This window comes from Ammospiza caudacuta, chromosome 12 (assembly GCF_027887145.1).
Source record: "Ammospiza caudacuta isolate bAmmCau1 chromosome 12, bAmmCau1.pri, whole genome shotgun sequence".
NCBI lineage: Eukaryota > Metazoa > Chordata > Aves > Passeriformes > Passerellidae > Ammospiza > Ammospiza caudacuta.
Window position 1 is genome coordinate 13,340,066 of NC_080604.1, and position 20,863 is coordinate 13,360,928.

The 20,863-nt window shown below is 45.6% G+C and overlaps 1 protein-coding gene across 1 annotated transcript in view; it reads left to right on the forward strand.

Moving 5' to 3' along the window:
- PLXNB1 (plexin B1) overlaps nt 1-20,863 on the forward strand; it is a 73,399-nt gene that overhangs the window by 41,424 nt on the left and 11,112 nt on the right. The window contains exons 4-21 of the mRNA XM_058812849.1: nt 2,072-2,254; nt 2,667-2,795; nt 4,534-4,634; nt 5,301-5,433; nt 6,129-6,285; nt 9,127-9,235; nt 9,334-9,442; nt 10,021-10,881; nt 11,014-11,139; nt 12,236-12,358; nt 13,270-13,363; nt 13,615-13,781; nt 14,804-14,955; nt 16,788-16,893; nt 18,212-18,348; nt 18,969-19,145; nt 19,327-19,495; nt 20,604-20,846. Of these exons, the coding sequence (XP_058668832.1) occupies nt 2,072-2,254; nt 2,667-2,795; nt 4,534-4,634; nt 5,301-5,433; nt 6,129-6,285; nt 9,127-9,235; nt 9,334-9,442; nt 10,021-10,881; nt 11,014-11,139; nt 12,236-12,358; nt 13,270-13,363; nt 13,615-13,781; nt 14,804-14,955; nt 16,788-16,893; nt 18,212-18,348; nt 18,969-19,145; nt 19,327-19,495; nt 20,604-20,846 (3,276 nt within the window). The remainder of the gene's footprint in view (nt 1-2,071; nt 2,255-2,666; nt 2,796-4,533; nt 4,635-5,300; nt 5,434-6,128; nt 6,286-9,126; nt 9,236-9,333; nt 9,443-10,020; nt 10,882-11,013; nt 11,140-12,235; nt 12,359-13,269; nt 13,364-13,614; nt 13,782-14,803; nt 14,956-16,787; nt 16,894-18,211; nt 18,349-18,968; nt 19,146-19,326; nt 19,496-20,603; nt 20,847-20,863) is intronic.

A 20,863-nucleotide genomic window follows, 5' to 3' on the forward strand; every position in this document is an offset into this window, starting at 1 on the left:
TATGTGGACATTTTTTAAGCAGTCTTTGAAACATCAGCCAGTAGTGGGGTCATTAGGCTCCAGAATTTGTACAAAGGTTGCAAAAGATATCTAGAATCCCATTCAAAATAAGCAGTTAATGCTTTGGAGCATGAAATTTTGGCAGTGTCCTGCTTCCTAATAAATCTTAAAGGAATTGGATAGCTGAAGAAATAGAAGTCTTTAAGTTACAAGATGGTTGGAAGAAGTTTAAAAATCAAATGGCGGGTGGTAAGAAAAATGTATACTACTAAAAATGAATGCTAGTTTAGAGAATGGTAAGAACTAGCAATCATTAAAAGCTATAACCACCTCAGACTTTGTCAGAACCTCACACCAAGTGTGCAGAAAAATAATTGAAGTAGTATTTGAAAGGAAAACAATAAAGCACTGGACTGAAAGCAGTGCTAGTCTAACTGGCATGGTTTGTTAATAGGACAGCTGTGTCAAGCCTTGCTTCCCTGCTAAGATAACAATGCATTTGAGAAGGGAACAGGGCAGAGCAGGTTAAATGTATTTTAATGTGGGATTTCCATAGACCTTACCAAAAGCTGCTGATTGCTTCTAGTTTCTCCAGGAAGTAGTCAAGTATTTAAAAAGCAAACAAAGCTGACAACACCACAAACCACACACACAAAAAAAAAAAGGATTTAAAAAATTTTTAAAAAAGAGAAATGGGAGGAAAGGATAGAGAGGGCCAGGTTTTCCATGGGATCAGTGAGTGGAGATGAGCAGACAGCTCAGGAATGCCATGAGGTGCTGTTATCATGGGTCTGACGGGGGCAGCTCCATTGCCTGGTGCCGGTTGGTACCGCGCAGCCTGAGCTGCCAAATGCAAAGCCTCAGACATCAAGCAGAAGGAAAATGTAACCCTGCTCACAGGGAGTCTAAATTGAATCACATTGCCTGAGGCAAGAGGGAGAGCTGGAGTCAGTATGGACTGCACAGTTAATGTGCTGCTCCACGCTTAGCTTTGTCAGAGTAATTAGTAAGGGGCTGGAGAGGAGAGTGAAAACATTATCCATAAGGGATTTCATGATGAAAATCTTGAATTTACACAAGCCACATTGTTTGAAGACAAGACACTGATCAATTAAAAAATGGTGTTTAAGATACTAATTGTTGAATAAACAATCCTACATTCAGTCTCCAAAAGGATACTGTAAAATTGAAATGGACATGGAACAAGGCACTAGGAAAGATATAAAGCACACAGGAACTATCCTAGACAAGACTGAATTTGTTACTTAGGAAAAAGATGAATCATAATGGGGTATCTTTTCTCTGCACACAATAAATAGTAAATAAGTTTGCAGCTTTCGTTGTCCCCTCTTTATAATGCAGTAAGTGAAGGTTTGGTGGCATTGGGAGGGAACTAACTGGAACAGAAGAATGATTGATGTTTCTGCACAGAGCAGTGGAGTTAATATTCAGAACTCTCACAAGACTTAGAAGGATTGAAGCAGTGTGCAATGATGTCTCTTGTATGTGCTCTCTGACTCCTAAGTGCAGTTAGTTAGCTCTTTGGAGCAGGTTGTGTCCCACCCTGTGTTTATGTATGTCCTGATGCACTGGGATTCTACTTCAGGCTTAGAATTTAACTTGTAGGGGTTACAGCAAAACCATGCAAATGGCTTGAGGTAAAACTTGTCACAAGGTGGCTTTGCACTGGAAACAGAAATTCTCTTCTTTTTCCTTTGTTCAGAAAAACACAACTAATCTTCCCCAAAGCAGTGTCATGTCAATGTGTTACAGCAGTGTTTTTTGGAGAACTTGAGGGAGTTTCAACGCATTTCATTACTGAGGCTGAATGAACTGGCTGAAATGTCTGCAAGATTCTGTGAGGGTGCAGACAGCCAACATACTTAAACTAATTATTAAAATATGGGTGGTTTTGCCCTCAGTAAAAAAAGCTTAAGAGGGGTTAAAGCTGAATTCACTGCTGGAGAATTTGGGTAGAAGAGGGAATGGTGGGAAGCGTTAAGTGTGCTAATGTTACTTGTATCTCTTTTTTTGGTACTGATTTCCCTGTTCTTTTCACTCCTCCAAAAAGGACACCCTGTATGCCTACCCCTGTGGCTCTGACCACACTCCCAGCCCCATGGCCAGCCGGGTACCCTTGGAAGCTGCCCCGCTCCTGGAGAAAAGTGAGGCTCGTCTGACAGCTGTGGCAGTGAATGTGGAAGATGGCCACACCATTGCTTTTCTGGGAGACAGCAGAGGAAGGCTGCACAAGGTATGATCTGCATGCAGCAAAAAGGATTAAACTAACCAGGGGTGCTCAGGTAAAAGGGGAAAAGGGCAGTTTCTTTTTGCTGGGAAGTTGGGTTCCTAGTAAAGATCATTGCTATCACATGGTCTCTTCTCATCCTGTACTGCCTGTGGAAAATGTGAATGCCCCAAACGTGGTCACATTGCCTTTGGTTACATCTGCACTGAGCCAGCAGCAAGGCTGGTGCATCCTACACAGTTTGCACAGGTATTTCTGGGCATGTGCTTCACATGGCTGAAGTCACTGCAGAGAGGTTCTGGTGGGAGATTAAAATCCTTGCACACAGCAGCAGTTCCAGTTTGTTCCTGTTGTAGAACAGGTGCCCCCAGCTCCTGTGGTGGTGCTTTGCCTGCTCACAACTGTGGCTCTCTTGCAGGTGTACTTGGGAGCCCAGGGAGAGGCACACACCTATGCTTCAGTGTCTATCCAGGTGAACAGCATGGTGAGTGGAGACCTGCTGTTCGACCAGTTGCAGGAGCACCTCTTTGTCATGACCCAGTCAATGGTAAGAGCAATACAATCCTTTCCACAGAGGAGCTGAAAACACTGGATGTCCAGACAAACTGCTGGCAGGAGCAGGGGAGGCAGGGGAACTGCACCTGGCTAAGCCTGTGCTGGGCAGCAGCTGCCTGCCAGTCTTACAGGAATGGGAACCTTTCCCAAAAGCTGGAGGAAGCATGGAGAAAGCCTTGTTAGCCTAATCCGTGGCTTGTTTGCGTGTGCATTTTCTGAAGTCTGTCAGGCTGTATCAGCAGTGATGGAGGAATGTGAACTGCAGGCTGTAAAAAGCTGCTCTGCTGGCATGAGTACAAGGGACCACCAATTCCTGGATTCCTGTGTTGAGCAGGAACTGTTTGGACAACAGTTTGCATCTCCACTTGAGCAGAAAAAAGCCTCTGGGTTCACATGTGACCCATCTTGGTTTTGCAGGAATTTAAAAAGAGAAAAGAGAGATTTTGTGTCACTTCTGTTTTTAATCAGTTAAAAGATCAGGCTGTTCTTCTGTAACCTACAAAGAGCAGAAATGTGTGGGAAATGTCTTCAGATAGCAGAGGTGTTCTCTGACCAGGGATATAATAATAGTCTTGCAGATGAAATCAGGCTGTGAAAGGACACCTTTCTCTTTACCCCTGCTTTCTGTAATTCCTTTTGTGCCTAGAGGCAGTTGGAGGAGAAGAGGTATTGCAATGCCTCAGGCTTTTGAGATATTGGTGTCTGCTGAGTAGGAAGTCCAGCTATGGATACTTTATTTGAGAGGATTTTTACCACCACTTGTATCAGCTCCTTGAACTGGAAAGAAAAGGATCCTCCTAGCAAAGGAAAAACAGTCCTTGAGTTACTCTGAAGGAAAGAACAAACAAAAAATGAGAGCCAGTGCTTCCCTTTACTCCCCCAGTGCACTTTGAGATACTTGTAAAATTTGTAACACTTCAAAGCAGGAGTTGAAATCTGTGAGTGGAAGAAGATTAGGGAAATCTGAAATATATCCTTAACAGTAGTTATTCTACCAATTAAAGTATGCAAATTAAATCATGTACTTAGCAAAAGTAATAGGTCTGGGATTAGAAGTTGGTATTTCAAAGCAGCTGACAGTAGTAGCTGAAGTGTAGTAGCAGATTAAAGAGGGCAAGAGGCTGAAATCAGCAAGGATGGTAAGTTAAGAATTTTGCAAGTAAAATTTACCCTGAGATGGCAGAAAGTTTTTGTTTCCCATTGATCAAAGCTTCAGGGTCTACTTTGAGTCAAAATTATAGTTCTGCCAGGTAGAGCTGGGCAATAGTGCAGATGGATTCAGAGGCCTTAGCTCCAGCTTCAGTCACCTGTGTGTCAGGAGAGATGATCTCACATGACAGAGTACAGAAAAGCAAAAGAGTGGATGATATTCAGTTAGCTACACTATAATTCACTTTGTTAAAATGCAGTTTTATGACTAAATACAATTTCCTCCTTGCAAAATGTGTTGCAGAATAACCAATGAATAGCAATGCAGTTTGCTTTCCTCAGTGTCTCTCTACAGCCTGATGCTTAGATGTCCTTCACCAGTATGTGAAATGGCCATTCACATGGACTCTGGAGACTTGTTCTCATTTTGTTTGTCTTTAAGGGAGAATAAACTGAGATCAAAAAGTTGTTTTGATGAGCATGTGGATGATGAGACTTGCAAGTTAGGCATAAGAAGCTAGTGACCTGGGAGCTGTGTTGTGTGTGCTGTGTTTTCCACTTTTCATTTCTTTCTCTGACAGGTGGTAAAGGTTCCCATAATGGAATGTTCCCTGTACTTGGACTGTGAATCCTGTCTGGCACTGAAAGATCCCTACTGTGGCTGGTGTGTCCTTCAGGGAAGGTACGATAGATCCCTCTTCACCTGCAAGGATTTTCGAGGGAAGGTGCCTAGGGATTGTCTTTGCTTCCTCTCTTCCTTATTTCTGTGTCTAGATTTTATCTATTTTTAGTTCCTTTATAGGATATTTGCTCTAACTTACCATTCCTCTCTCGGCTTCCCTAAAACACTGCCAGCAGCAATAGCAGTTGCATATAAGGGCATCTTTCCATTGTTTTTTGGGTCTTTGGCACCACTCACAATTCACCTGTTCATCAGATTTCAGCCTGATTTTAGTCTGACTTCAGCTCAAACTACCACATTGCAAGTTTAGAGAAACTATCTTGTCCCTTCTTTTGGTGTCTTTATTTAGCACTACTTGTTCCCCTACTGACGTTGCTTAATGAGACATGTTTATTCCAGTGTCTGTCTGTGTCTGCTGGCTCTGCTTCTCTGTAGAGAGTCACAGGAATTAGTTCATGACCCCTGAAGCCCAAAAGTGCTTACCCATCTATAATTTCACAACAGCTCATCCTGTTATTGAAGGTGGTGGGAGGCTGGGACTTCAGTGGCTTGTGCAGCAGCTTCCCCAAGACTCTAGCAAGGCTTGAGACAGGCAGTGTCTGCTTGCAAGCCAAGCACAAGCTGCTGCTCAGGTCCCTCACAGGGCTTCTTGCTGCTTCCCTGCAGGTGCAGCCGTCGCTCCGAGTGCTTGCGGTCCAGGCTGAGTGAGCAGTGGCTCTGGAGCTTCAACTCTACACAGCAGTGTCTGTCTGTCCAGTCACTAACTCCAGCCAACATCAGCAGAGAGGAAAAGAGAAATGTGAGTGGGGGTTATCCTCTGATGGTGCTCAAGCTTATGGAAAGTCCTCTGCAAACTGAGGAGTCATAAGTCTTTGTGTTGCTTTCACTGGGGTGCTGAAACACTGAACCTTCAGGCACATTGTCTGCCTCACACGAGGGACTTATCTCCTGAGGCAGCTAAGCTGTTGATTCAGTTGTTTGGTTATTTCTTTGTTTTCTCTGAAACTAAATGTCCTTGCCTGCTAAGAGTTGCTGGGTATTCTGGAGTATGTGATGCCTGCTTGGATGGGATCCTCCTTGTTTTAGTATCTATAAGGTGTCTGTATCTGTGCTTTCAGTGTTTCTGTCACTTGCTGTCAGGAAGGCCTGAAAGGAGTGGCCCAAAATTACAGCTCCTGTCTGGCATATGATAGCTGACAGAAAAGCTAAGAAGGTGCTGGAGTGATTTGAAGTCTGTCGTTGTGTCAGGAGGTGGCAAGAACCTGTCTTTTGCTAGAGGCTTGGGCAATGGGGGAAGTTGTCAGTTGCTGGAGGGATGCCAAGTTCAGTTCAGGAATAGCAAGAGATGATGAATGGAACAGTCAGTCCTAGGAGACATTATAGGAAAATGAGCATTTTTGTAGGTAACTACTTTATGAGATTCTTGAAAAAACAAAACAAGAAAATTATATTAAATGAAGGCAAATTATTTACTGGATATTACTGAACTGACAGATATTCTTGGCCATCTCGGACTTACCTTCTCTGCGTGAGGAAGAATTTTACTCGTGTTATTTCGAAGATTACGAAAGCCCAGCAGTTCTGACAGAGTCAGGAATCATGTGCCCCTCTCCAGATCCCAGCCAAGCACCAGCTTTGCCAACAGGAACAGGTTAGTGAAATGCTTTAAATGGAGCATGATAGCTCTGATAACATTGTTGGGAGAAAGTATGTTGTGGGCCATCTTATTGGCAGGATTAACAGCCATGAATGTATGTGGACTGTCAGCAGGTGTTCATTTCATTCCTCATAATATCTGTTTGCTTTCTACTTGTGTCACACACATCCTGTGCTATTTTGGGCTGTTGCCAAATTCCAGTGCCAAATTCTGATAGTTGGAAAGGAGATCCTGTTTGAAGGGGTGTATGCAAATCTGAATGTGATCTGAAATGCAGTCTAGAGATTGGCTGGTTTGGTAGCTTTTTCCTAAATCTGGGGAGAAAACTCTCATAAATATTGCTTTATTATTAAAACCAAGCAAAATGCAGCCTTCTCAAAATCCATGTAGTGGGAGAAGGAAGTACACATAAGGAAAGGCGAGAGGAGACCTTAAAGTCTCTTAAAGAAGAGTCCTTAAAGATATAAATAAATCTGCAATGCGGCATAACCTGAGAAAATACCCAGTCAGCCTGTGAACAATAGCTGGCTGAGGATTGCTGATTGGCCACTCTAAAGAACCTGGAAAGTTCTCAATTTGTTTTCTTTGCATTGGATTTTACCCAGCCTGTCAGTGTGAGCTCTGATGAGCTGATCTCTTCAAAGAGCTTGTTCATCTGAAGTAAAAGGCAGGTGTCCATTGGGACACATTCCACACCATTCACCTAAATGGCTGAACAGATTTTTCTGTGCAAGTATGCGGCTGGCTAATAGGTATGAAGCAATCTCCACGGACATAACATGACACCAGAACTCAGCTAACACACTCATTCAAACTCCTTCATTTTCAATATTGTTTGCAGCATTTTAATGCCTGGCTTTCACGCTGCTTTAGTCTGGAACAAACCCACCAGATCTCCATTCAGGGTGGTCAGGCAGAGGGAAGAGGGCTTCATGCAGTGCCACTGCAGGCAGAGTGGGCAGGATTTGCTTCTGTGTGTAGTCATATGGACTTGAATGTAAGCACAGTTGAGAAAAATCAGTGTAGATAAAGCCACAGTCTAGTTCTCATTATTCTAGGCTTCAGATATTCTTATCAGCTCCTTTGTAAGTCAGCCTTGGTTTTATTGCAAGATACCTTTCCTACATTACTCTCATATTGTGTCTGAGACTTATCAAGTGGCTCCTGTTGTGTAGCATGAGCTTGCTGGTGGATGGTTTCTGTGTTTCATCTATTTGTGTTGTCCCTTTGCTTCCGCAGTGCTTCTCCCACTCAGTGAGCTATGGCCAGGCCTTCCTAGCACAGAGCTTTGCTGTTTAACTGTGCCAGCTTCTTCTTCGTGTTCTCTTGTTTCTCAGACTTCCTCTCTCCTTCACTGTATTGTTATTCCTTCTCTGGCTTCTGTACTCTGCTAAGATGAATTTGAAGCTGGTAACCAGATTCATACATTGTTTGCTAAATGAGATCTCATTAGGGCCTCAGATACCAACACTTTCCTATTCCTACTTATAATACTTTCCCCAGTTCACTAAAATATTTGCCATTTTCTTGCTTTATTTTAAAGGTTGCATACCAGCTCATCCATCATGTGTAGCTCTTGAGCTCCAAGTTAGTAGCACAAACTCTTGCTCTCAATCTGCAAGTGCTCGACCTCATCCTCTGTACTGTCAAACAGCATTATTGGCAGTCATGGGAAATAATGGCCTTTCTGGAGAAAGGAGTATTTATAAATATGGTGTCATAACCCTGAAATCCTGGGAGGTGTTAGCCCTTCCACCAGTGCCAAATGCAATCACCTCTGTGACAGTGATAGGAGTTGGCAGTATTGCAGTGACTCCAGCCTCCAGCTGCATAGGATATGCCCCTATTTTTTGCACATCCTGGGTTTCAATGCACCCCCCATCACTGTTTTGTTAGCATACTGCTGCCCTGGCCATCCTGTCGGGAACCCAGCTTAGACCTGACTGGTTCTTCACATGTTGATTATTTTGCTGACTAGAGATTGCTTGCAAGAGGAGCTCTGAAATCTCATTCTGAGAGGAACAGTGCACAAGGTTCTTGTTACTTTCTTTTATTGCAAACTGCCTGAGAGAAACAGCAGCTCCTGGGATTGAGCAGAGAATGCAGTATGCTCCCATTATTTGGAGAACTAGTAACCAGCTCTAAGGTTGAAGGCATTTGTCTGGGACAAGGTTAATAATCTGATTTAGTACTGTCTCATGCAAAATATCTCCTTCCAGCTGATGCTATCATCTGCAGTAAGATTTGACCATCTTTACAGCTATTTGGTCAACAGAAAACAGTGACAGTCTCTTCCCAAAGAGAACAGGGCTATCCTGAGGGTTGTAATTGATGTGAGACCTGGATTTTAAAGCAGATAAGCCTTCAGTCGTGTCAAGTAAGATTACAAATCTTATAAACCTCTTCCCTGACTCACTTCTTAGTCTGGTCATAGAACAAAGCTCTCAAGGTAAAGGCAGCATGTGAAGGGCACATCAGTTCTAAGGTTTCATTTTCCTTTGGATGACAAAAGAAGGCAATCAGCTTTGAGCCTCAATGTTGCTTCTTCCTGTAATACAGAGATGGCAGTGGAATTACAGAGATAAAGGTGGGCAGATCTTCAGACTAGGCTTCTTTCCCATGGGTTGGCAAGAGCTATCACAAACTACTCCTGATGAACTTGTCCAACGTGTTTTTAGTGTCCGTAGGATAATCCAGCGATTGAGATGCTAAAAGCATGGAAGGGAATCTGCCTCAGTGTTTGACAGTGTCTATCCTAAAGCATTCTGCATCTCCTAACAGTATGGCAAACTTGTAGGGGCTCCATTTCTAAGAAATTTTTATTTTCATTTTCAGATCATGTCACCATAAAGCTTGTAGTGCGTTTCCATGACATCTTCATTGCTTCTGTGGACTTCTCTTTCTATGACTGTGCTGCAGTGGCCCTGCTGTGGAAATCGGCACCGTGAGCACCTGCTTTTTCTCTTCTGTAGTTTTAGGGAGGGTGGCTGTCCCTTTCTGGGTTGTCCTGTCTTAGCAGCTGCTTTTCTGACATTCCTCCAGGTGCCAGAAGTGTGTGAGCAGTCTCTGGGGATGTAACTGGTGCATCCAGCAGCACCTCTGCACCCACAAAGCAACCTGTGAGGAGGGAACCATTATCTACAATGAAAGGGTATGTCTCCTGCTCAGTCCTACTCCAGTGTGCTCTCACAGCCCCAGTGGGTCAGATCTCTTCTCAGGAAAAATAGCAGCTGTCAGTCACATCAAGCAAGGAGATGAGCTGTTGGAGCAGAGGAGCTCTCCTTGGAGTGACATGAGGCTCTGCATCCCTGATAGATACTACAGGTTTCTGGGGAAGTACCATCAGATGAAGCAGGTCACTGTCCTGGGGCTATGCAGCCAGTGTTGTCAAAGTGGAAGGACAAGAGCAAGCTGGCAGGGAGGTGGAACACATGCCCTGTGTGTGGCTGTCACAGGTGGCCTTGCATTTTTGTGGAGGATGAAGCAGACCTCCCTCTGAGAGGAGGCCAGTGCACGCATCTGTGGGAAGAGGGAGTGTTGCTGGATCTTCTGCACTGTGAACATTCCCCAATCCCATCGCACAAGATGGTACAAGATATAGCTCTCATTAAAATCCAGAGGGTGGAACAGTGTCTTGTCTACGGGAAGTCATACAGAGTGTTTTTCTGCTTGGGCTTTACTGTTTCATTTCTTTCCGTCTTCTCTTCTCACCGTGTTTTTTCTTTCTAGGCTCAGATCCCAACCTCGATCGTGTATCCCTCTTCAGCTGCTCCCCTCACCAAATCCTCCACTGCAGCCCCCACCATGGCCACAAAAGCTGTCACCACCCCTGTGCCCGTGAGCCCCAGCACTGTGCCCCACACGGAGGCCATCCACGTCACGCCCTCCGCAGCCTGGGAGGTGACCACGGAGCCGGCGCGGAGCCCCAGCTACACCCACGTGAGCCTGCCCACCGAGGGCGCCTCCCTGCACGCTGCCACGGAGGCCCCGCTGCCGCCTCCGGCAGACAAACCTGTCACTGTGCCAGAGACAACTTCTCCTGCATCTGTGCTCTCCAGCCCGTCTAAGAACATGGATCACATGGCCTTGCCCACTGAAGGGCCAGCCACAGCCCAGGAGGCCCAGCACACAGACCCACCCACCACTACCCTCGGGGGTAGCCCTCTGCACACATCTCCAGCGGCAGCTGTAACACCTTCCCCTCATGTCACGACTTTCAAGTGGCCTCCAAGTCCTTTTCCTACCACAGAGGCACTGACATCTGCCATCTCATCTCCCCAGACCCCCAGCCAGGTGCCAGGGAGCCCTGTTGTCTCTGACGATGCTCCTGGATTGCCAGGAACTGAGCTCCCTGTTTCAGGGCTCCCAACATCGGCTCCCCCACAGTGGTTGCTGGAGGAGGGCACAGAGCTCCAGGACACAGAGGACTGGATGGATTTGCTGCAGGCTGAGAATGACACATCTCTTTTCTCTGCTTCTACTCTTCTGTCGGGTGATGGTGATTCTTCAGAGAGGGATGTCCCTGACTTTCCCAGGATCCTTCACCCTGACCTCGACTATCAGTATGATGCCCCTGAGTTTTGGGAGGAGGTAAGTTACTGGCCTTTTGTAATTCATGGTCTAAGACTGTAACTCTTTGAAGTTTTCTTACAGGTTGCTGATCTGAAATCTACAGATTTCAGCACATAGGAGGGGTTGTGTCCTGTGGTTTTTTTTTTACAGAGTGAGGAGCCTAGCTGGGGTCCAAATGCATGTCCCTGTGTGCAGGGAATCCAGGGATCTTCACTGTTTCCAGTTAACGTGGCGAGGAAGATAACCCTGCTGGGAAAGAACTTCCACCTCTATCAGGTAGGCAGCTCAATGCCATCACCATCAAGCAATTGCATTAATGCAGGGCACTGTTTGGGCAACCTGGCCACTGGGCTGCTAAAAATATGTGTAAGATACAGGTGTGACTCTGCCTAGGTTTCTCCTAGAGGAATAACCTATTTCTGTGCATAAAGAATTCCATAACTGGATGTCTTCATGTGTAGAAGGTCACCCAGAGAAAGGGAGAGTACAGGTGTGCACCAACCTGCTGGAGGAGATTTGCATGTATTTGGATTAAATTGCACCTGTGCTGCACTGCAGATGGTAGTTCTTGGAATAACTTTCTGCTGAATCCATCCTGTTTGTTTGTCTCTCCATAAGCTAAAGACAAGTCATCTGTTCCCTTTACTTTCTGGCATGCTTACGTTAATGTGGCTATTCCTGCCATACCTGAAACTTCTGCAGTGGGGAAAACCACCGTTGACAGCTGTTTCTTGGGTGTGCCTCTGATAAAAATTCTCTTTGCTTCTCAAGACAGAAGATGATTTAGTAACCTTTGACAAAAAAAACAACTCAGAACATGCAGCCCACAGTCTAATTGTTACTTTATACATTAAAGCTGACATACTGCACTGCTCAGAGGAGCAGAGCTGGTTCCAGAGAGATGCATATCTAGCTTTTTTACAGGAAGTATCTAAGCTATTTGGTGGAAAGTTTACAGGAAAGAGACAGGGAGGAGAAATACACACTTAATGGTTTTGACATGCTCTCTCCTAATCTGTGTACTCTATTCTTCATCTCCAGCTAGTGTTTCACAGGGATGTACTGGCATAACTTCACAGTCCCACTATTTGGGTTTTTTTTATTTCTCTCTCTGTGCTAAGTTCTCCACACAGTGGCACACACACTCCTTTCTGGGTGTTTTGTGTTGGTTTGCCCTTCACACATGGAGGCAGTCACTGCATAGAGAGCCCTTGAATGTAGAATAGAGTTGGCATAACGAGGGTATGAGAGGAGCATGCTACTGGCTTGGTGGCTTGGGGAAGGGTGCTGAACTGGAGAGGGGCAGGATGACACCTGTGCAGCCCAAAGCTTTGTGTCACTGAGGAATGGTGCCATGTGTCTCCTCCTGCAGGACCAGCAGTGGGACTATGAGTGTGTCTTGAATTTGGAGGGGAGGACAGTGGTGATGGAAGCTTATGTGGAAGGAGAAGAAACAAACAAGTCCCTGTGTTATATCACCTGCCAGATGAACCAGGTGAGTGCTGTGCCATTTCACAGTTCGTGCAGGTTTTGCTCAGCAGGAGAATAGGATGGAAGGCAAGCTCTGGAGAAAAGAGCATATTTTGAAAAAGTATTTGTAGGCTATTTAGCACTCTGGGGCCTTTAGCTATGATGCTGCTGCCTGCCAGTACTGGTACCTTCAACTTCAGGAAGATTGTGCAGCCTGAGCCACATGATCTGTTGCTGCACTAGCTGTGGCAGGGATGGTGCTGTCTCTGAACTGGCCAGCATGGTGCCACTCCTGCTTTAGCTTGAGGCACGGTTGTTTGTCATTCTCTGCATCATGACTCCTGTGATGATTGTTCTTTTGTGAGAAGAAAAATGCTGGTTTGTAGTACTGATTTTGTCCTTGGTGATAGAAGCAGGCCTGTGGATTATAAAATTATCAAGGAAAGCTAAAACAGACATGTACACTTCTGGATGCTGTGTGAATTTTACTTAAGGCAGGATTTGCAAGTAGAGATGTTATTTTTACTTCACAAACTCATATAGTTAAGGGGGAAGAACAACACAGGCTCTTGTGCACAAGCCCTGCAGACCAATTGTGATCCTACATTGTCAACTCTACTGAAATTATATAAATGCCAGCTTGAGCAGCTTTCTGAGCAGGTGGCTTGTAGATAGGAATTGGCCACTTAGGAATGCAGTTAGGAAGTTAGACGAGTATTGTTGTGAGCACAGACTGGGTTTTCAGTGTTCATCTTGGTGAACCTAAACCTGCTGCTCTTTCTAGAGCAGAATTGTGACTGTGAACCATGTCTGCATGCATGGAAGTTCCATGTAGGCTGTTTGTGCCATGTGCTGTTCAGTATTGAGGCTTCTTGCCCATTCGGCTGGTTTGTTTTTGCCTGAGTTAAGTCCTCTTGATGATCTTTGTCTTTGCAGTACAGTTACACAGCACCTCAACTCGAATTCAATGCTGTGGTGTTTGTGCAGAGGCGACGGCACCTTCGAGTGGACAGTGCTGCAGATCTTCATGGTAGGAGTGCAACACCTTCCCAGTAAAAACACAGCAGATGAGGTGGAAGGGAATTGAGAAATCCTCAAATGAGGCTTTTTATACTTGTGGTAGTCCTATCACAAGAAAACTAAGGAAAGCAGAGCTGCACTTGTGTCACTTGTCACAGGGGCAGGAGGAGGAGTGGGGTCTGTACAAGACACCAGGTTGCTGGGTTATGCTGTGCCCTGTGGGGATGTTTGCAGGTACCTCTGAATTTTTCTCCTTTGCAGTGAGTTTTTACAACTGCTCTGTGGGACACACTGATTGTAGCCGCTGCCAAACAGCTGACTCAAAGTACAACTGTGTGTGGTGTGGAGGTGACAACCCCAGCTGTATCTTCAGGGGCTCTTGCAAAGAAGAAATTGAAGACCTGTGTCCAGCACCTCTCATTCATTCTGTGAGTAATTTGCTCACTGGTGTACTGCACACAGGGCAAGGAGGGCTCCGTTCTGCAGTGGAAATCAAAGGGCTGTGAACTCAGCAAACAGTGCAGCTCTTTCATTTATTGACCTTCTGAAGAAGAACTTCAGGTGGAGTCCCCGGTGTTGTGAGAATTCTAGACTGTTGTTGCTGGGCTTTCAGTTTGCTAATAGAGAACAGTGGGGAATGATTCATTTGTATCTCAGCTGAAACTGGCACACCAGAATCATTCAGGAGCTGGGAAATGGTCCACAGGATGGATCCTCCAACTGTCCTGAGCCAGACCCTGGAACAGGTTGGCCCAACTAAGCCTGGGGCAGAGGAGGGTAAAACCTAATGGCAACAGCACAGCAATGATGGGAAAGGCATGACAGGTTCCTGGAAATAATTATTTTTTGTCTGTTTATTTTAAATGTTTCTTGCTAACTGCCACATGACAAGTGTCTGTAGCCATGTGTCCCTTTTGCTGTCAGCTTGTCCTCCCTTCAGTGGCACACAACATCCATGTGCTGCATCTTGTCTTAGTTTACCTTGGATGCTGCTCAGGGACAGAGCTTTGACATTTGTGCAGCATGCAATTCATTGTTGTCCTGATGCTGAGGGGGGAATGGTGCTTGCTGCTTCAATACTAGTAACATGTATTGGCTTGTGCATTCCCACTCTTCAGCAGAAATGCCCTGTGGAGTGGTCAGCATGTTGATGGGAAGGCAAAGTAGGGCAGTCTTTGCCTTCTAAGTGGATTATCACCTCTGGGTGGGGACTGCTGGCATCAGCGAGGTCTGAGAAAGAAGGCTCCAACTGTGATGTTCTTTATGGCCTTTCTTCTAGTGAGACTGCAGCCTGGGACTAATCCAAGCCAGTAAAAGGAGTCAACAGCAGTGACCTGAACAGGCAGAGTTTGCACCAGGGCAGCTGAAGGGCCCTGTGCTGTAGATCAGTCACCAGACTGTGGAGGTCTGAGATGCTGTGACATTTACACGTGCGCGGATGTCTTTGCAGGTGTACCCCCTGTCTGGACCAGTGGAAGGTGGCACTAGAATCACCATCACTGGCTCAAACCTCGGGCAGAAACATCAAGACATTGCAGAAACTGTCACTGTTGCAGGAATTCCCTGTGCCGTAGATGCTCAAGAGTATGAGATCTCTAGCAGGTAGAGTATCTGTGAAACCTTCTCCCAGAGGCAGGCGCTGGCTTTTCCCTTGGCTGCTGACCCAGCCTTAGATGTCTTTGCCTTTGCTGTAGTAGCTGCTGAGCCCTGCCCATTCCCAGGAAATGCCCTGAGTAAGGTCACTGTGTGAGTACTTGCTGAGGCAGTGACCCTAGAGAGATAAGGGTGTGTACAAGGTGACAGCCAAACAGTGATGCCTTGTTCCAACCACACTGCCCAGACAGCATGGAGCTGTGGGCTCAGAACCCTGCAATTTCATGGGTGTCTCACTCAGCCACAGGAGATTTCAATAAAGCAAAGGACATGGCTTGTGCAAGTGTCACTGATAGGGAAATAGCCTGACTGTGTTAACACAGGGTGAGGATGGGAGCATGTGGTTGAAGGCAGACCCCTAGACTATCAGTCTTCACTTGCTAGCAAGACTTCCCCCCAGGAACAAACTCAAAGAAAAGATCCTCCCTGCCAGGGACAGATGAGGACATCCTGGTGGGCCCAGTGCCACTCTTTTGGTGGCCAGGAATGCCTGACAGGTCACACAGTGCTTGTAAAAGTAGTGGCAAGGAGAAGGATGAGAAGCAGAAAGACCTATCCTCCTGAATGTGGCTCATGTCAGTGATAGAGAATTGTGCAGCTGGTGTGTCTGGCCAGGGCAGAACGAAATAATAAAGCAGTAGTTAGGTGTTAAGAGGTATGAATGGGGGATAAGGAGAAAAGGACATTTGTGTAGTTGGCCCGTGACAGGGCAGGTAGGTGGGAGCTTTGGACAAGGGAGGGAGAGGAGCCAAACAACCAGCAGGAGAAGAGGAGGGAAATTGTGAGTAAATTCTTGTCAGAGCTATCACAAACATGTTTTTCCATTTCATGGTAGCAGTAATTGTAGCACCCTTCCCTCTAGGAGCCAGGTAAGATCCTGCTGGGAATGGCTTGCTGTGTTGAGCAGTGTTGTCCTGTCTGTGCAGTTTGTTTGTCTGAATCCATCTGCTTTCTGTTTTCATCCTAGAATTAGAGCTTAATCTTTCTGGGGTTAGCACTGTCTGTGTTCTGTATCTGTAAATCACCTGGCATCACAGGGTCTTGGTTTGGACTGCACTAAGTTCAAATTCCTCAGCCTCTTTATTTGAGGGGATATAGCTGTGAACCTGGAACCTGCTCCTGAGCAAGGCCCAGACAAAATTAATCTCCTGCTATGCAGGAGGGCTGGGAAGTCTCCTGCAGATTAGCTTTTCTGTTAGCAAATGAGTGCTGTAACATGGGACTCCTTGCTGCTCTGTTCTAAGTACAGTTAGACTTTTTATCTTTTCAGCATCTCCCATAGCAAATTATGTCTGGAAAAAGGGCTGGGAGGAATGGCTGGTGCAGATCAGAAGATCTGGCTGGTTGGAGAGGCCACTTGCTGAAGACCAGTGACAGCTAAACCCAGGTCTTGAGTCTTCTGCATCAGACACAGCACTAATGTGTGGATTGACCACTGCTGGCCTGAGGTCCCTCCAGATGCAACTGATTTTGATCAGCTCTGGAATATAGAAGAGTTCTTGGACTCTGTGTATCTGTGACACAGTGGGATTCATCCTGTCTGTCCCAGAAAGAGTAATTTTAGATAGGATGAGCATGTTTGAAACTGGTCCTTGCTTTTTTCTGCTGCACCTAACCCAGCTTTTTTAGAGGTATTTCTTGATGTTTGGTTGCATATTCTGAGCATCAGATAAGGCTGGAAGAAGGGAACTAATGTTGCTAGATGTTTTTAGGCCGTGCTGCAGTGGATGCAGCTCCCCTGCTCTCCCCTGGTGTGACTTTGTTCTTGGATTGTCCTGCAGCATCGTGTGCGTCACCGGCGAGAGCTGGACCGAGAGGTTTGGGCACATCGTGGTGGAGGTGCCTGGAGGAGGCCGTGGGGTTTCTGGTCATGTTTTCACTTATCAGGTAATAGAACTAAAATACCTCCCCTCTTTTCCCAGTATCTCTGCTAAATGGCTGTTTATTGCATGAACTTACAGGACTCTACCAGGCCCTTGCTGCTGGTATTTTTATCTGATTTTTCTGCTGCTTGTGCTGTGTGGTGTACTGTTTTTTTTTTTTTTTTTTCGTTTGGTTTTGTTTGTTCCTCCCTCACCCCCCTTTGGATTATAAGAACAGCTGTACTGGTAATACTAAAGATCCTGTAGTCTAGTGATTTTATTTCTTTTTTTGACAATGGTAGCTGTTAAATACTTAAGGATACTCTGTATTTTTCCTGTTTCCAACTTGAAGACTTTTTTTTTTTTATGACTGAACATCTTACAAAGACTGCTGACTTTTCTTTTGTTAATATGCAAATTGCTGTTTGAACATGCTTTTATCTTCTGACCTTCAGCAGCTGGTGCCAGTAAGTCCAAAATTCCTGTGCATTGTGTGGAGCAATGCTTCCTATCATTTTTAAACATGTTTCTGATAACTTTTTGATATCTTAAACCCAGCAACTATGAAATAATACTTAAGTAACTTTTAAATACAATTGCTTCTTTTTCTTCCTTTCTGTGCAATTTACAAGAGATTCTGACAAGTCTTGAGTTGTTCCATTTTTGGTTCGATAGAACCATTTTATGTACTAGATTATGCTTGTTGCTCCTCTTTTGGTTATCACCAGGATGCTATTTAGAGACTAGCAACGGTGTACATGTTTGCTTTTTATCCTTTAGTCTCTTTCCTCCTTCTTACTTCATGGATCTTGCTTTTTGTTTGTCAGGAGTGACTTACTTGTGTCACTTGGCTAAATTTTGCAGCAGCTCCTCAGTTGTACTAAGTTTTTTTTAGTACAGCACAGGTCTCAACAAAAATTCTTAGGGCTCCCTGCTGCTAATCTCCTCATCTGTTAGGCAAACAAGCAATTTATTTTCTACCTTGTTTTTCTTAAACTTAGTTATTAATCCAGTTACTGATCTGAACAATCCCTTTGGACTGTTAATCCTCAGGTTTGTGTGTGAGGCTCAGAGCTCTGCTGTTTGCAGCATCCATATGCCTTTGGCACTCTGTGGAGAGGTCCTTGATTCATGGTTCTTGCTGGTGTTATTGATCCCTCCTCTGCTCAGTAAAGTAGCTGCTGGAGTACAGCTGAGGCCTGGCTGTAATTTGGATCTGTAGCTTCTATTTTCAGAGCATTGTAGGCTACTGAACACATTTTGCTGTTTTCTTTCCTTGTCTTGTCTTTTGAGGTCCTTGTCATTCACTTCCCTTTTATTTTTTTTTTTCTTCCCTCTTCTAGAATCCAGAGCTGAAATCCATTGTTCCAACCCAGGGTCCCAAAGCAGGAGGAACCTGCCTTACCCTTCTAGGCTCAAAGCTGCTGACTGGGCATCCTAATGAGATCAGTGTCCTGCTTGGAGACCTCCCCTGCCAAATGTAAGATCAGAACTTGCCAGTATGCTATCTGTGCACTGTCCTGAGTCCCTCCTAGATCCTCCCAGGGTGTGATGCTGCATGGAGCAGCTGGAGCTCTGCTTTCCTCTGTGTTTCAGGGGATCTTCCCTGTGAGGGTCATGGCAGCAACCTCAACCATCTTAGATGCTGGCCCACCTTCCCTGGGCATGAGCAGGGCTGCACACCTCTGTTCTGCCTGTCCCTTGACAGGACTGTAACCCACCCTGACACTTTGCTTTTGCTGGTGGGGAGCTGCAGTTGGCTTCTGCAGCCTGATCCCAAGAGCTGCTTGTTTCCTTGCACCCAGGGACACATAAATCTGCCTCACCTCACTGCTGGTGAGGAGGTGCACATGCCTTGGTAGCATGTGTCCAGTCCCTTCAGTCTGGACACTGATTGTACCTGCTTTTTGTCTGTGTGCTGCTCCAAACAGCTGCCCAGCAATTGTTACTTGCACAGATAAGGCACAAGAGCTTTTATCGTGAGAGTCAGGAAAATAGCAGAAGAGGTTTGCAGACTCTCTACGAAGAGAAAGACACAGTACTATAAAATCTGTCTCTGCAGTGGCTGTGTTAATCCCTTGTTTTTCTTGTCTCTCCAAGCCTCTCTGAGATGACAGAGGATCAGCTGGCGTGCCAGACAAGTCCCAGCAATGTGTCCACAGAACTCCCAGTCACCATCAAATACGGGGAGCAGGAGCGGAGATTGGAAGGATCCCTCTTTAGATATACTCTGGATCCCAACATCACTTTTGCAGAGCCACCTAAAAGTTTCCTCAGGTAGAAAGAATGAGTATCCCTTCCCCTGGGCAGTGTGCTGGGGCTGCAGCACCAATGTCTTCTCTCTTGAGTAGCACTTTGGGGTGAAGCCAGGCTTGTCAGAATGAGCATAAACTGAAGGATGGACAGAATTGAGCTAATGAATTACAGGTGAATCAGATCAACTCCTTTTGTCTTTCAGTGGAGGGAGAGTGCTCAGAGTTCATGGATACAACTTGGATGTTGTACAGAAACCAAAGATCCGAGTTACGGTTTCTCCATCTGAACGCCGGCGCCGAGGAGTGGGGCGATGGCGAAGGATCGTCCCGGACTCTGAGTGTCCTGAGGGCTCTCTGTGCAGCATCCAGCAGGTAGCACAGCACTCTGTGGGGGTGTGGGTGCACAAGGGTTGATGTTCCACCTCTGAAGAAGTGGCCTTTCTGTCCCTAGGGCTTTTTTCCTCCCACCACTTGCTGTTATCTGCTTGGATCGTGCTAACAGTCTTGGCCTGTGGAAGTGTACTCTGCCAGGCTGAGAGGTTAAGCACTTCCACAAACATTTCCATGGGCTCCGTCTGCCTAGAGATGTGCAGGGCTGTGATGTGGGACAGAAATAGCAATGCAGCAGGGTGGAGATAAAGGAATCTACATCTGAGCCAGAGAGTTTGTGTTGCTCAATGCGTCTGTGCTTCAGATTCTTCCTTTTGCATATTTCAGTCTGTCCCTGTAGTTCCTGGGATGTCTTTCACTCTGACATACAAAACTAGGCAGTGAAATTACCAGCACCACAATTATTTTCTGCTCTCCTCTGCCAGTCTGCTGAGATGGGTCATTACAGAGATATTGATGTGGTCATCAAGGTCACAGAGCATGCAGCAGAGTTTGCAGAGGTAGAGGGTGGTTTGGCTGCCCAAGTACAAGAAGGATTTGCATCATTAGTGCAAATGATGATGGGCTTCCTGTCATAAATGTGCTCCTGATGCACAGGCATCAATAAAAGCTGGTTTTATCAATGTTCTTATGAAAGATTTGTGACTGTAGGGCAGAAAAAAAAATGCTCTAATGCTTTCATTGAATGTACAAAACATATCCAACCAGGCATGGGAACACTTTCACAGAAGCATTCAGACTGGGAAAACAGCCTTGCATTGAAGATGTTTGGTGCTATTCTCTCAGAGCAGGGAAATCTAAAGCTGGTCTCTCTCCAGAATTTGCTGCCAGGGGAATGTCAGAGCTGATTCCCACTGCTGAGACCTTCCAACAAAACCAGTGCTATGAAAGCTTTCCTTTAGAGCAACATGGGGAATTCCTCAGATCTTGGATTTTTCCCCTTTACAGTTAAGCAGGGTTCTTCTGGCATTTCTCCAGACTAGAAGAATGCAGACTGGCCCCAGATTGTTTGGGGTGGAAAGTATTGCCAAGCTGCAGGAGAAGCACTGGTGTTCCATTACTGACACATTTTTTTGCCTTTTCCACTTAGTTTGAAGAACCATGTCTCGTTAACTCTTCCTACCTGATCCTGTGCAAAACTCCAGCCATTAACCTGCTGTTGAGGAGTGTCCGAATCAAACTGGAATTTATTCTGGATAATCTGAGCTTTGATTTCAACTCACTGCATCCCATGCCTTTCTCTTATGAAGTCAACCCCATCCTAAAACCATTGAATGCTGAGGACCCTGCCAAACCATATCGTCACAAGCCAGGAAGTGTCATCTCTGTGGAGGTAAGACAAAAACCAGC